A 12,772-nucleotide genomic window follows, 5' to 3' on the forward strand; every position below is an offset into this window, starting at 1 on the left:
GTGCAAAGTGCAAACCAGGAAGGATTTGAAGTGAGGGCTGCACAGCGGCAACGCTGGAGACATACATAACACATACATAAGACTTGACATATCGCTTGGGATGGCTCTCCCATTCCACCACGCGAGGTCCGCGATGTGGGTTCCTCGCGTTTTTGGAGGTTGGGCCAGGCGGCAGGTTCACGTGCCGACTTTGGAATAGTTATCGGTTCGGGTGCTCCGAGCCGTGCAGGCCGTGGGCTCCGCCTGTTTGCGGGCCTTGAACTTTGAAGCTCATGGCTTTGCAGGAGGGGTCCTCCTGCCTCGCATGGGGCCTTGTTGGGCGCTCAGCTGGCGATTATCCGATGAATGTACTGTATGTGGCTAGATGAAGAACGGGTGGATGAGTTACAGGCACTCACATGCGTGTTCATTCACACACGAATAAGTTCAAAACTGTATTATACAGCGCGGAAATCCGCTGCTGGCAGCTGCTCTCCCTCCAACCTGCTACACTTGGGGGTCTCCTGGAGCCACCCTGACACCCATGCCCACCAAGCTCTTCAGTGGCCTTCTCCCCCGTGCAATTGAGTTGCTGCTACACGACATCTATCTGACTCCGGTGTTTTGTTCTTGCAGGTTTGGTGGCCCCGTATGGTGGAATACGCCGCTGGACGAGGAGGACGGTGCCAAGCTGGCGGAGAACCGGACGACATGGGGGCAAGGGGGTCCGGGCGAGCAGGCGGAAGGCTTTGGGGGTGATCCAGATGGGGAACCGGGGCCAGGGCCCAGCGGCGGCAGTCGCAAGCGGCCTGCGTCGGACTTTGACGGGGATGACGACGACGAGATGCCCGCGGAAGTGCGCGCGCGTCTAGAGGCGCTTAAGAAGGGCAATAAGGTGTTGGATTAGTCGCTGGACGGAGGGTCTTACGGGGAGTTACGGGGAACACGGCGGTGCAAGGGGAGGCACCATTGTTGATCGAAAGGAGTAGGGGGGAGTAGGGACTGGCGACAGTATTCATTGACGCAACATCTGGAATTGCAGGTGTTGCTAGACATCACAGGTTTAGGCGCAGCGCCGCGTGCTCAAGACGATGTACAATGATAGCACATAAGTTCGCAAGGGGGGTTCGCGGAGGAGACGAGATCTGTAAGAAGTGGCCTGAGATTGAGCTTGATGTCGTGGGCTGAGGATTTAGTGGCTGAGTTGACCATCAGCCGCGGTTTTGATGGTTGTTGCTGTCTGGTATACCGTGGTGTACGTACGAATCGACACCGCGGACACCGCGGAAAGTGCCTGCACCTTGGGCCCAGGAGGCGTTCAGGGCGTCCTTGGGATTGAAACGTTTTGTCGGAGGGCTTGGGATGCGTCGCTGATCCACGGGGCCGTAACCTTAGGCCGGAGGACCAACTGATTTCTAGGTTCTACGGGAGGGTTCTATTATATGTCGGGCTGTGTTCCTCGGACTTCTTGTGACATCCATACTGCACCGCAGCTCGATGATGAAAAATGATAAGATTGCCTCCGCCGAAACAGATGGATTACGTGGACACGAAAAAATGCCGTACAGCGTGCGGAGCTTCCAGTTACTTTAGTTGCGGGCAGCGAAGAATTTTTTTCACTTGTCCAAAAGAGTACTTGCTTAAGTTAAGCAAGTACCGGGAAGTCAACAAAGCCATGAACTTAAGTTCGATTAAAGCTCCGTTGTAAACTTCAGATATAGTGACAATGATTTTCTTCTTTTATTGTTCGGGTCAAAGCGGTTCATGGTCAGTGGGCCCTCTCATAGCATTAGTACCTCTGCTCCTCCAGCTTGCACCATACCTTCTGCAAGAGGCGTCATCAACAGTAAGTGGCGAGCGTGTATGGTCCAATTGTTACAAGGTGAAAATGATGTCTTTTACGCGGCCAGGGCTTCTGGAGGCAGCTGGCGTTCAGCGATGATGCTCTTTGGCTGGTGGCTGGCTTAGTTTTATTCAGCTTGGCTGCCTCATTTTTTGCACGCTGGGTAAGTGCTAGCAGCTATCCGCGTAGACTGCGCTGCTTCACTGCTAAAGAGGTCCAGAAGCAGGAGCACTACGGAACATGGTGTCTTTTTAAGCACTAGACAAAGTGCTTAATACTTCATAGTGCGAATCCAAACTGTTGTTTCTTTGGAGCTACAGACTTGCGTCGATGTGTGTGAGCTTGACACCACCCAACGTATGCCTGTCGTACAGATTCATCGAAACGGTGGGTGGCGCTTCCTGTTACAGCTTCTGCTACAGGGCTACCAAGGTGGCCGTGCTGCAAGGCCCGGCGGTGGTGTGCATGGACATGGCGGCCCAGGCAGGGCACAGCGGAATGGCCGGCCTCCGGCGCGTGCCAGTGCCACAGTTGAACAAATCACTGAGGCGCTCATGAAATTGCCAACAGAGCCCTATATGGCACCGGAGCAGCTGGCTGCATTGCCTGTGCATGACCTTAAGGTGGGTGCATTTCTTCCCTTAGTGGTCTTGGGCTCTTAGGTGGAGCTACCACCACCCATATGTGCCTCGCCTGACCCAGCAAGAGGTGCTGAATCCTGACAAATCGCTACACTCTCCGTCCAGTCCTACCGTGTGGATGTTGACCATCTGCGTAATGTGCTGTAGGAACTCATTCGGGGCCGCGGCCTGGAGCCTGTTAAGTGCTTGGAGAAGGCTGAGCTGGTAAAGCAGCTGATGGAGCACGGCGGCTCCAGTGCCCACTCCTGCAGCATATGCTGCGAGGACTACGCCTGCACGGGGTCCGGCAGCTGCGCAGACGGGGACACGGACGAGCCACCGCTCGTGCTGCGCGTGCTTCGCTGCGGCCATCGCTTCCATGTGGAGTGCGTGGACCGGTGGTTCTTGTCTGCAACGGATTACACCAGGGCGCCGGCGTGTCCTCTGTGCAATGCGCCGCTGTTATCGGAGCCAAAGCAGTAGCACATCAATCTGGCTAGGGAAGTATCTTATGGAATGCGCGCACTAGGCCAGGAGCCACGGGTGTAGATCCCATATGGCTTGTGTCCCCGGGGACATGTTTGTGATATTGTGGGTAGGGTAGCCGTACACGCTATCATCCCCATGTCGTCCGCTCACACAGTAAGCCGGCCACGACGATCAAGCTGGCCTAACGCAACGAATGAAATCTTTTTGAAAGAATGCAGTCGGGACTTTCATTGCACTAATGCTTGCGGCAATCAAGTCGAGTTGGTGACCGTTATAGACTTCATACGACGTTGAACGTGTATTTGTTGAGCTATTCATGCTGGTGGTTGTGGGTCGGCAAACGATTGCTTACATTGTGCTGCGATAAGGAGGGATGAGGCAACCTTGCTGTTCTTTTTAAGGGTCAGTCGCCCATGGACTTATGCTTCCTTCTATCTGGAGCCGTCCGAAGAATTACTCAGTAAAATTTAGCATTTACAGCGCAGCTGTCAAGGTGCAGCACAGGCTTGGGAGCACGTTCGGGTTGGCAAGTGCGCACCTTTGGGCCTGACTTAGTGCATAATACCTTGTAAATGCTTTTATGCATCAATGCGTCTTGCAGCTTTACATCAGGACCTGAAGTTGATCTTTGCTGGCAACGTTGCATGTCGCCGCTTGATTCCCTATTTGTTCGGCCGGAGCTGTCGTCTGCACGACAGCTGCTGTACTGCGTACAGCCATGTCACCCCCGGCATGAAACTCTGATTATAATACAGTTTTCATCAGTGGGCTCCCTGTGCCCAAACGCGGGGATCATCCCCTATCCTAAAAATAAAACACACACACACACAGACATCACTCTCAGATCCATAGAGACCATAAATGGGACCCGAAACCTTTACGAACCCACCCAGACAGTGCGAGAAACACCCGTAGACGTTTTGTGCGAGCACCTCGTGCATTGTATGTTCCCACTCCTTAGCGGAAGTGTTCCGTCAGGCGACCACGCAAGCCGGCCGCGCACCCCTGCAGTCAGTCAGTACATCGCGCTGCCAGGCCACCGTGGTAGCGCTCGTTGCCCTGCCGTGACTGCTAGACGGCCTCCACCTCCTTTCCGCAGATGGGGCATGCCTGGCGTTGCAACCAGCGGAGTGGGGACCCGAAGAATGCGGGTTACGAACAACTCGCGCATGTGCAAAGCGTGCATTGGAGTCTCGCGTGGCGATGAACCTCAAGAGACGGCTGTCTGCACGTGTAAGACGGTTGGGATGTGTTGCAACTCAAGCCCGAAATATGCCACATCGAATGGAACTGCTTCCGTCAGGTCTTTGTGTACACGCATTCGAAGGAAGGATACCGTACCCTGCCCGATAGCGTGGCAGCGCGGACACGTCACCAACCTTGCTCTGTTGTAACCATTGCCGTACGCAGTCGCTGTGATAGCAGTGCCGGCAGGACAACGGCGTGGCGTCCTCCGCCTCCTCGAACTCCAGCTGGCAGATGCAACAACTGTCATGCAGGGCAAGGGCCGCATACAGGGCGAAAAGTTACAAAGGATGTAATGTGCCAGATTGCTTTGCTTCTGGGATCTGCGTGCGTCGGTAGGCAGACGGCCATTTCAAGCCATTATGGTCCCGATTGCAACCCGCGCACCGTGTCCCGCTTGATGCCTAGGCTGCCATCCCGACCCTACAAGGACATATGCCCCCGCGCGCCTAGGAGCTCCCAGCGCATGTCGTCACGTGCAAAATTCTGGGGCTACTCTGTCCAACGACCAATGCCAGCACAGACGGGACACAGGAGCTATCTGGCGCACTACCGAGGTTAAGGGAAAGCAATGTCTGCCATCCTCCAGGGTCTCGTCTTCCAGGCATAATTTTGTACATACCGGTTCAAGGAGACAACTCCTGAATCCCCTCGAAGAGCGCACACTCGCACCACCGGCAGCCGGCTCAGGGCCTCCGCACTGAGGCCCTTATCGACCTTGCCGGCTAGCTCGCCCAGTGCCAGCATGTCCTCATAGCTAAGCTGCATGGCGCTCCGCTCCGCTTCTTCCTCCTCCTGCTCCTCGTCTTCCAAGCTCGGTCCCCTCTCTGCGCCATCCACAGCCTCAACTATCGCTTCCTGGCCCGCATTTGCCGGCCTGGCTGCATGACCGAGATACACAGGAAGGAGGCCTTGACATTCTTAGCTGGGGACCCACCCGTTCTGTTTCCTGACCTTCATCAAAGCCAGGGCAAGAGGCGAAGAAGTCACTTGTCTTTAGATGGCACACCTGATTCTGCGTAAGCCAGTTCGTATGCTGCCTGGTCCTCTTCCTCCTGCAAGCGCCTGGCTAGTTCTTCGTCTGTCAAGTCTTCATCAACAGCCTGGTGATCACTGCGTCACAACCACATGGGCAAATCCAGCTCTAGCCATTCGCTGTGTGTTGTGGCTCGACGTGTTGGCGGCTCGACTTAGCTAACCTATTGGCACGGCTAAGGAGGTAGAGAGCACGTTCCTGCTCCTGGAGTAATTTCGCCAAGGCGACGTCGTCATCCTGAGCAAATTTACGAAAAGAAGGTGAATACGCTTGTAAACGCTCGTAAGAGGATAGCCACTGACATGGCGAGTAGAGTAAATTGCGCTGGAAAATATTGCTGTCAGCATTTGTTACTGTCCGTTAAGATCCGCGAACCAAAATATGAGCAGCCTTGCCTGAATGCTTCTAGAGCCGGTAACACAATCCATGATGTTAAAGGTTTGCAGCGTGGAAAGGTTATCAGAGCGGCTGTCGATGAAGGCACGAGGGATGTGAGGAGAAAATGCAGCGGACGGTGCAAAATGGAAGATACGAGAGTAACATAACGCACACAAATTTTATATTCTTCATTGGATTGCGGTTGAAGTTAAAAGTTCCGTACAATTTGCTGGCTTTCAAATTTTACCAAATGGCCACAGCCGCCTTTAACCTTTTTACAATCACCATCAGTAAAAGAGAGACCTACATCAAGGTCTCGCGTCATGGACGAAGCTGCATGGCTTGGCAGCGCTCCTGTCCTCTGCGCTCATCCATGCAGAAACATCCCTGCTTGGCCCCCTACTCCCCTTCCCCCGCCCGCCTGTGCAACGTCCCCCTCGTCATAGAGAAGTCTCCATCTCCTCGCCATCGCCGACGGGCACCTCGTTAAACATGTATTGCTCCTGGTACTCGATCAGGAACTGCGTGCTGCGCTTTACATCCACAAACATGCTGTACACCTTGCTGATATCCTCGATGTCCACCTCCGTGCCCTTGCGCCGTTGGCACACAATGGCCGCCGCCGTGATGAGCTGAATCGCATATCGCAAACTGGTTTCGAAGCCAATCTTGGTCAGCAGCTCCTTAGCGTCCTCCGACATCTCCACGTCCTCCTCCTCACACCTACGCACAGTATACACACGCGATGCAGGAGCACGTCAAAACATATCGCTTCAATCCAGCGTCGTCTCAAGTTCCCAACCCATCAATCTCACCGGTCCACTCTGTACAGCATTAAGTACGACATGCAGAGCTCCCGACCGCGTTCTATCCTGCCCCAACTTCGGAACTACCTTGTGGGAACATTACGTGGACACAATCAAGCATCACAAAGCTCAACCATCGGTCGCGTTACCGGCCTTGTATTCGCGATGAGCTGGTGAGCACCCATGCCTTGGTCAGCTCATGCAGTATGGCTCTAGCCCTTCCTTCCATCCTCTCGCATCCTGCCTTCCTCCTTTGCCCCTGGGTTGGAAAGCCCCTCCTATCCCGTCCCACGTCACGCCCCGCGGACCCCGACACACCACACGAACCTGATATCCAGGATGAGGCGGATCTCCTTCTCGGTGTACGGCTCCGTGGAAATGATGAGTAGGCGGTCCAGCAGGTCGATAGGGACACCGTGCGGGGAGCGGTACTGCGTGCCGCGGATCCGCGTGATGCCGCGGTTGGTGGCGGTCACCAGGATGGGCGCCATATCGTTCTCGAGTGCCCTGCACCGCCGCCACAATCGCCATCACCGTCACCATCACCACCACAAACACCACCACCACCACGGGCGCCATCAAAATGACCATTCCCACCGGCATGCCGCCGTAAGAGCAAAAACATGCGAATCAGATGCAGGCGCCAAGGACAGTCTACACTAGTTTAAACTGATTTTACTTTGTCTATTCGAGACACGCACACGCCCGCGGACGGCGCACCTGTTAAGGAATGAGAAGCACTCAATGTCCAGCATGTGTACTTCGTCAATGAACAGCACACCAGGCACGATCTCAGCCTTGCCCTCCTCCCGCCACTCCGCAACCTTGGCGTCGATCTGCTCGCGGACCTCGGACCGGATCTCACCCGTGTCCCCCGAGAACAGCGCCAGGAAGCCCTGAGGCACGGGACGCGGGACCGCAGCGTATCAGGGCGGGGCAGGACGCCAGGTGCGGGCAGTGCAGGTGGAATGGAGAGGGGGTGCAGGAGCGCAGGTGGGGGAGGGGGACGGGGGCAGCCGCGGAGTGAAAGTCATTCGTCCATCAGGGCCCAGAGTTTTAAGCTGAGCAGCGCGTAAGTTGAGGCCTACCACACTCATCACTGCATCCCCGGGGGACATGGAAGCCCCTCGGCAGCTGCGCCCATGTGTCGCGTCTACAGCATGCACGAGTCCACGCGGCGTGTGTTTCCACCCGCAATGATCCCGGAAGCTCTCTGGTTTATGCCCCGCCCCGCACGGAGGGACGGCTGGTGGCTGCTGGCGGCCTCATTACACCCCCGGGGGACCCGCGAATGAGTTTGAAAAACACTTGAAGACCACTTGAAAAGCTCTTGAGGACCACTTAACAATCGTCGTGGCAGCTCCCACTGTCCCGCAATTCTCTCCGTCACTGTTACACACCTGCGTACGGCTATTGATGACGTCAATCTCGTGCAACGTGACCACATGCACCACCTCCTTCCGCTTTTGGAGCTCTCCCTCGGGACACTGCACAAACTTGGTCGAGGGACCTGCGAGGTGGTGGGGGGGAGGGGGGGGTTATGGAGTGGCTGCGGCTGCAGGTGGGTGAGCGGGTGGGGTGCACCCCACGCGCCACTGGTGCACTGTCCTCCATAAAACCGGTTTACCCTCCTCTACCCATGCAACCCCGCGCACAGGCGGTTGAGGACAACATGTCTTTGCAGCGATGCTGGTGGCTGTGGTGCAGGTCCCTGCCGACCTGCAACATGCCAAGCCCCACACCCCAGCCGCCGCGGCACGAGTTTGACCTGCATTCGGCTGGACCTGCATTCGGCTCGGCCAGGAAACAACGAGGGCAAGCAAACAAGGACCCTCCGAGTGCTCTCCCTCCCCCCCCCCCGGTCAACTAGCCGTCAGCCTTCAACGTGCATTCGCGGTGGGTGTCCGGAAGACCGCGTGGACCCAGAGAGGCGTGAGGCAAAGCTGGCGGCCGCTGGCGGCTGGCACCTACCCATGGCGTCGTAGTCTCGTGACCTTGCGAACGAGCGACCCAGCCGTGTGATGCGGCCTGCAGGGGCAGGTGGAGTTACCCGGGGACAAGCAGGTAGGCAGGCACAGAGCCGGGTAAACATGAGCGGATAGCTGTAATCAAAAGGCGGAAACCACGCGGGATGAATGGAAGGAGATTAAAGAAACGCCGAATCCGTAAGCGGTGAGGTTAAAAATATGCATGGTCAGGGCGTTGAGCTCCCTCTGGGACTGCGAGCAACGGCTATCCAGGTCCGTGCCCTGCACACAACTCATACACATACACATACACACACCCATACCTGACGCCTTGTCAATTGTGATGACATCCCCCGCGGTGACCTTCTCCTTGGTCAGGGACTCGATCATCTTCTGCCCGAGGTCGTAGATGGTCTCCATCTCCGTGGTCTTGAGAGTCAAGCGGCCCTGCGGAACGTCACGGTGGGGGCCGGACCGGACCGGACAGGTAAGCTAACACACCTCAAAGACAGCAAAACACAATCCAACCGCGAACACCCGAGAGGTGCGCGGAGGCTACCACAATTAGAGCCTTGCGGAGGTCCATAAGCAAGGGATGCTCCACCCGCAGCGAATGGGGTGCTGCTCTAGCAGCGTCTTTTACCCGTTCAAACTCCACTGAGAGGGGCACCCGACCCGACCCCACTCTGTCTTTACCCTCTAATCCCCGACATCACCCCCCCTCCCGTTTCACATGGGACGTGGACTAGCTCACGAGGCTAGGCTGCTGACTGGGAAACGAGGCCATGGGTGAGTTTGATGCTTCTGTGCTCTAACAACCTCATTGCCTTGCTTAGGACGGAGAAGAGGGGCGCGAAAAAGGGAGTGGGGACCAAGCGAAATTTGCAAAACGCACCGTCTTTGCCGCGTTGCCGCCCTCGGGCCGGTCAATCTCGATCTCCACCACCTCACCCTCGATGATCTCCGTCTCCTCTTTGATCCGGACGCCGATAGCTTTACGGAAAGCCTGTAAAAAAAGCGCCGCCACCAATCCAAGTTACATCAGATGTTAGTGCACAGAGTGGCGCGCAATATTACACCTTAAGCACATATACACGTCAGCACTGAGGTTTCCCGGTGCGGCAGATCTGCGGGCGGATTGAACCGCCTGCAGGAATTCGACTATCACACGCCTCATTTACCGACGGGGCGTTTACCGGGGGTAGCGCTGCAGGAAGGCTTTACGCGGCGCAAGTTACAAGTGTACGGCCTGCCGAGCAAGACATAGACTTTGCCGGCGCCTTTATAAACCAGCACCGGGAAATCTTCCCCTTCCCCAACCAGCCTTGGATGCGAACAGCAGCGAGCCACCAAAACTGCCGACCTTACAGTCAAGGCTGCACGAAACCCCTAGAGTAGAGCCAGGGGAGCCATGCTGCGTGTCGCACCACCACCGGATGCACTGCGAAAAACAGCAGCTGAGAGTTGAGCACTGAGACCGAATAATTGTTGGCGCGCCGTGAAAAGTGCTTCAACCCTCCGGGCAGTCCTCCTATCCGCACTACTTCATCCACACGCACACACATGGCCCGCAGTACCCCGGCATGAGGGGAAAGGGCCTCTGCATGAGGGCCATGACGGAAAGGACATGAAAGGCGGTGCCGCACGGCTGCGTACCCATGCCTCTGTAGGTCACTACAACACCCTGGTCTGGCCTTCCTTGCCTCGCCATGTTCCCTTAGTTCACATGGCAGGGCAGGGCGGCAAGAGGTGCAGGGGGGCCTAAGGGGCCTAAGGGCCATCAGGCTGCCATCCTCACGCAGTCGCGCAACGTGCTCAGCCACCATATCACACAGCAGACGGCGACCAAGGTCGGGTCGGGGATACGGCGGTCAGGGGGGTCAACACAACCAGGACTCCGTACACGGCTGCAGTTGGCGGAATTGGTACCCGACGAAGGCGTCCACCCCTATCACCCCGTCCGTTGTATACCACAGTAGCGTGGCCATGCCCCAGCCCCGCAGCAATCCGAGCCGCATGCTGCTACCGCCGTCGTGAGAGCGATGAGAGCTCCGTATGCGCCATGCTGCTTCGGTCTCCTGCCTTCGGTCCTTTTACGGACTTAATGGTTACCATCGAACCGCCGCTTGGTGGGCCTTACTGGCAGCATGTATATGATCACTCTCATATAAGGCGCCAGCGCTTCCGCTACCCCAATTCGACCCTCCTGCGCAGCGCCTGTTACGGTTCACCCCAGCTGGACATCTGAAATGCACGTCTCCTTGGAGCCGGCTGGCTGATCTGGTTGGCTGGTCTTGCGGGCTGGCTAGATTAAGCGCATGTTAGCGCGGGCGCGGACACAGTTGGGGGTACGGGAACTGGGCGGCAGCTTGTGAGCCGCGCGTCCCTGGGTTTCCTGGAGCTCCCCTTACGCTGAGCGCAGAGTCACCAATGCAGGTCCGTATGACTCATGGCGCAGACAGGTGTAAACCGGATTGGTTTGTGCAATGGTGTTGTAAGAGGCTTGGAGTGTCGGGGCGCTACCATTGTTCTTGCAGCAGCACCGCAAACCCGCACCCCAATGCAAAGTTCTCACCTGAGTGAGCGCTTCCGTTTTCGACATCTCCAGGGAGAAGATCTCGGAACCCGTCATCATGGCAAAGGGAGTTTCATCGCCTAACGCCTTTGCCATGCCCATGGCGATGGCTGTCTTCCCCGTACCAGGCTGGCCAGCTAGCAGCATCGCGCGTCCCGCAATTTTCCCTTCCTTAATCATTTGTAGGATGATTCCCGCGGCCTGGTTGGGACAGGGTAGATTGATACCCGTGTCAGCGTATGCATCCCGACACTGCGCCCGCTCCGATACCACGTACCTTGCGGGCTTTGGCCTGCCCAACCATGCCTTGTGACACGGCACGCGCTTCCAGTGCATCATCAAGACCAAGACCACGGATGTGGGAGTGCGCCCCTATGCGCTCTATCCGCGTTAAGTCGCGCACTTCCGCGTTAACTTTCACGTCAGCAGCCGCCATCTTGCTTGGAAGTGAATTACGATAAATATAAAGACAGTTGCACGGCTAAGTTGTGGCCAGCTAAACTTGCAAGTTCACGATCGCACTTCGAAGGTCGTGGAAGTGCCTCAACTCAAGCGCTAGCTATCGCCACACTATGATAGTGTATTACAGTTGGCAGTCATTACAGTAACGTTAGGTGAGGGAGTCAAACATTCCGATCGCAGCCAGCCGTACCCGTACTGATGGTTTCATTCTTCTTTGGCGCCAATTCGGTTAAAGACTCCCAAATGATAAAGTATCAACCCGCATAATAGCTTATGAGGACGGTGTGCCGCGCGATGCTTCAGCGGGAACAGTGTTCTAGAACTTGGTTTACGGAGCCGCGGCGGGTCTAGCAGGGCGAAGGTAATCCTAGCCATCCATCATCAAGGAGGCGCGGACACGAGCGACCTTGTAAAGTGATGGAGTCTCCTTTACGCTGCTGGCGGCGCCAGGTAGTGGGGACCTACGGACGGGGTACACGCAGGAGCAGGACGGCCCTCAGGGAGCATACAAAGACGCCGAAGCCGAGTTACCGTTATGCCGTCGTACCGGTATGCCACCCACCCAGTTGCACTGCCGAAATACGCCGCAGTAAGGAGGGCAATGGCATATTTGCAACACAACAAACCGCTTCTTAGGGACAACCTGCTGATCACCGGACCAAGCTCCTTTTTTCAAAAACCCTCGTATTGCGCACCCCCTGAGCTATACCCTAACTTCCGCGGGTATTTGCTGTGAGGGGTTTCCTTTTCCGCGCCGGGGGATTTCCAGCATGGCAGAGCTAGGTATGAGACAAGGGATTTCCCTCCCAGGAGCGCAATTAGGAAACTGAAAACAGCCCTGTCGGTTAGGCCCACACTACGCCTGGCTGGAGTACGAAAGGCTGCCACCCTCTGGGCTCGCAAGTCAAATCCCCGCACAGTCATCGCAACTGACTTCATCCCGTGGGTGATCTGTGCGTCGCGAGTCCACACACCCAGGGTGTGGTGCTGCCGACACAAGCCCCTCCGCCAAGGCCACTGTCCCTCCGGACGCCGGAACAGATGGCGGCCTGTGACCCTGACACACCAGGTCCATGCATAGGTTACCGCAGTCCCATGGGACACAGCAGTCTCATTGCTCAGATAATCGAGCTATATGGAGCTATATGGCAGTATGAGACGGGGGGGCCCACTCAACACCAGCTAGGAAGCCGATAGCCAGAATGTGCTGGGACCGCACTGGAACATGGTTTGACACCTTGACGGCTCCATGTGGATGAGAGTAACGGGCAGCTTTTTGCCGGAAGTTGAAAGTTGAGAGGAAGGCTTCGCGTGACAGGGTGCATGGACACCCTGGCGATATGGTCATATGGGAGGGGTGCCCGGCCCATGT

The 12,772-nt window shown here is 56.5% G+C and overlaps 2 protein-coding genes across 2 annotated transcripts; both read right to left on the bottom strand.

Moving 5' to 3' along the window:
- Window positions 1-4,002: 4,002 nt before the first annotated feature.
- On the bottom strand, window positions 4,003-5,136 carry VOLCADRAFT_86603 (uncharacterized protein; the record flags this gene model as incomplete). The annotated part of the gene is made up of 4 exons (XM_002946498.1): window positions 4,003-4,041; window positions 4,311-4,419; window positions 4,799-5,053; window positions 5,114-5,136. The coding sequence occupies 4 exons, from the start codon at window positions 5,134-5,136 to the stop codon at window positions 4,003-4,005; spliced, it is 426 nt and encodes a 141-aa protein (XP_002946544.1).
- Window positions 5,137-5,763: 627 nt separating this feature from the next.
- Window positions 5,764-11,374, bottom strand: VOLCADRAFT_79082 (uncharacterized protein; the record flags this gene model as incomplete). Its single annotated transcript, XM_002946499.1, has 9 exons — window positions 5,764-6,313; window positions 6,724-6,903; window positions 7,117-7,292; window positions 7,797-7,906; window positions 8,368-8,424; window positions 8,687-8,810; window positions 9,259-9,369; window positions 10,939-11,139; window positions 11,216-11,374. 9 exons carry the CDS (start codon window positions 11,372-11,374, stop codon window positions 6,031-6,033), a joined length of 1,401 nt encoding a protein of 466 aa, XP_002946545.1. The 3' UTR covers window positions 5,764-6,030.
- Window positions 11,375-12,772: the final 1,398 nt, after the last annotated feature.

This window comes from Volvox carteri, assembly GCF_000143455.1.
Source record: "Volvox carteri f. nagariensis unplaced genomic scaffold VOLCAscaffold_3, whole genome shotgun sequence".
NCBI lineage: Eukaryota > Viridiplantae > Chlorophyta > Chlorophyceae > Chlamydomonadales > Volvocaceae > Volvox > Volvox carteri.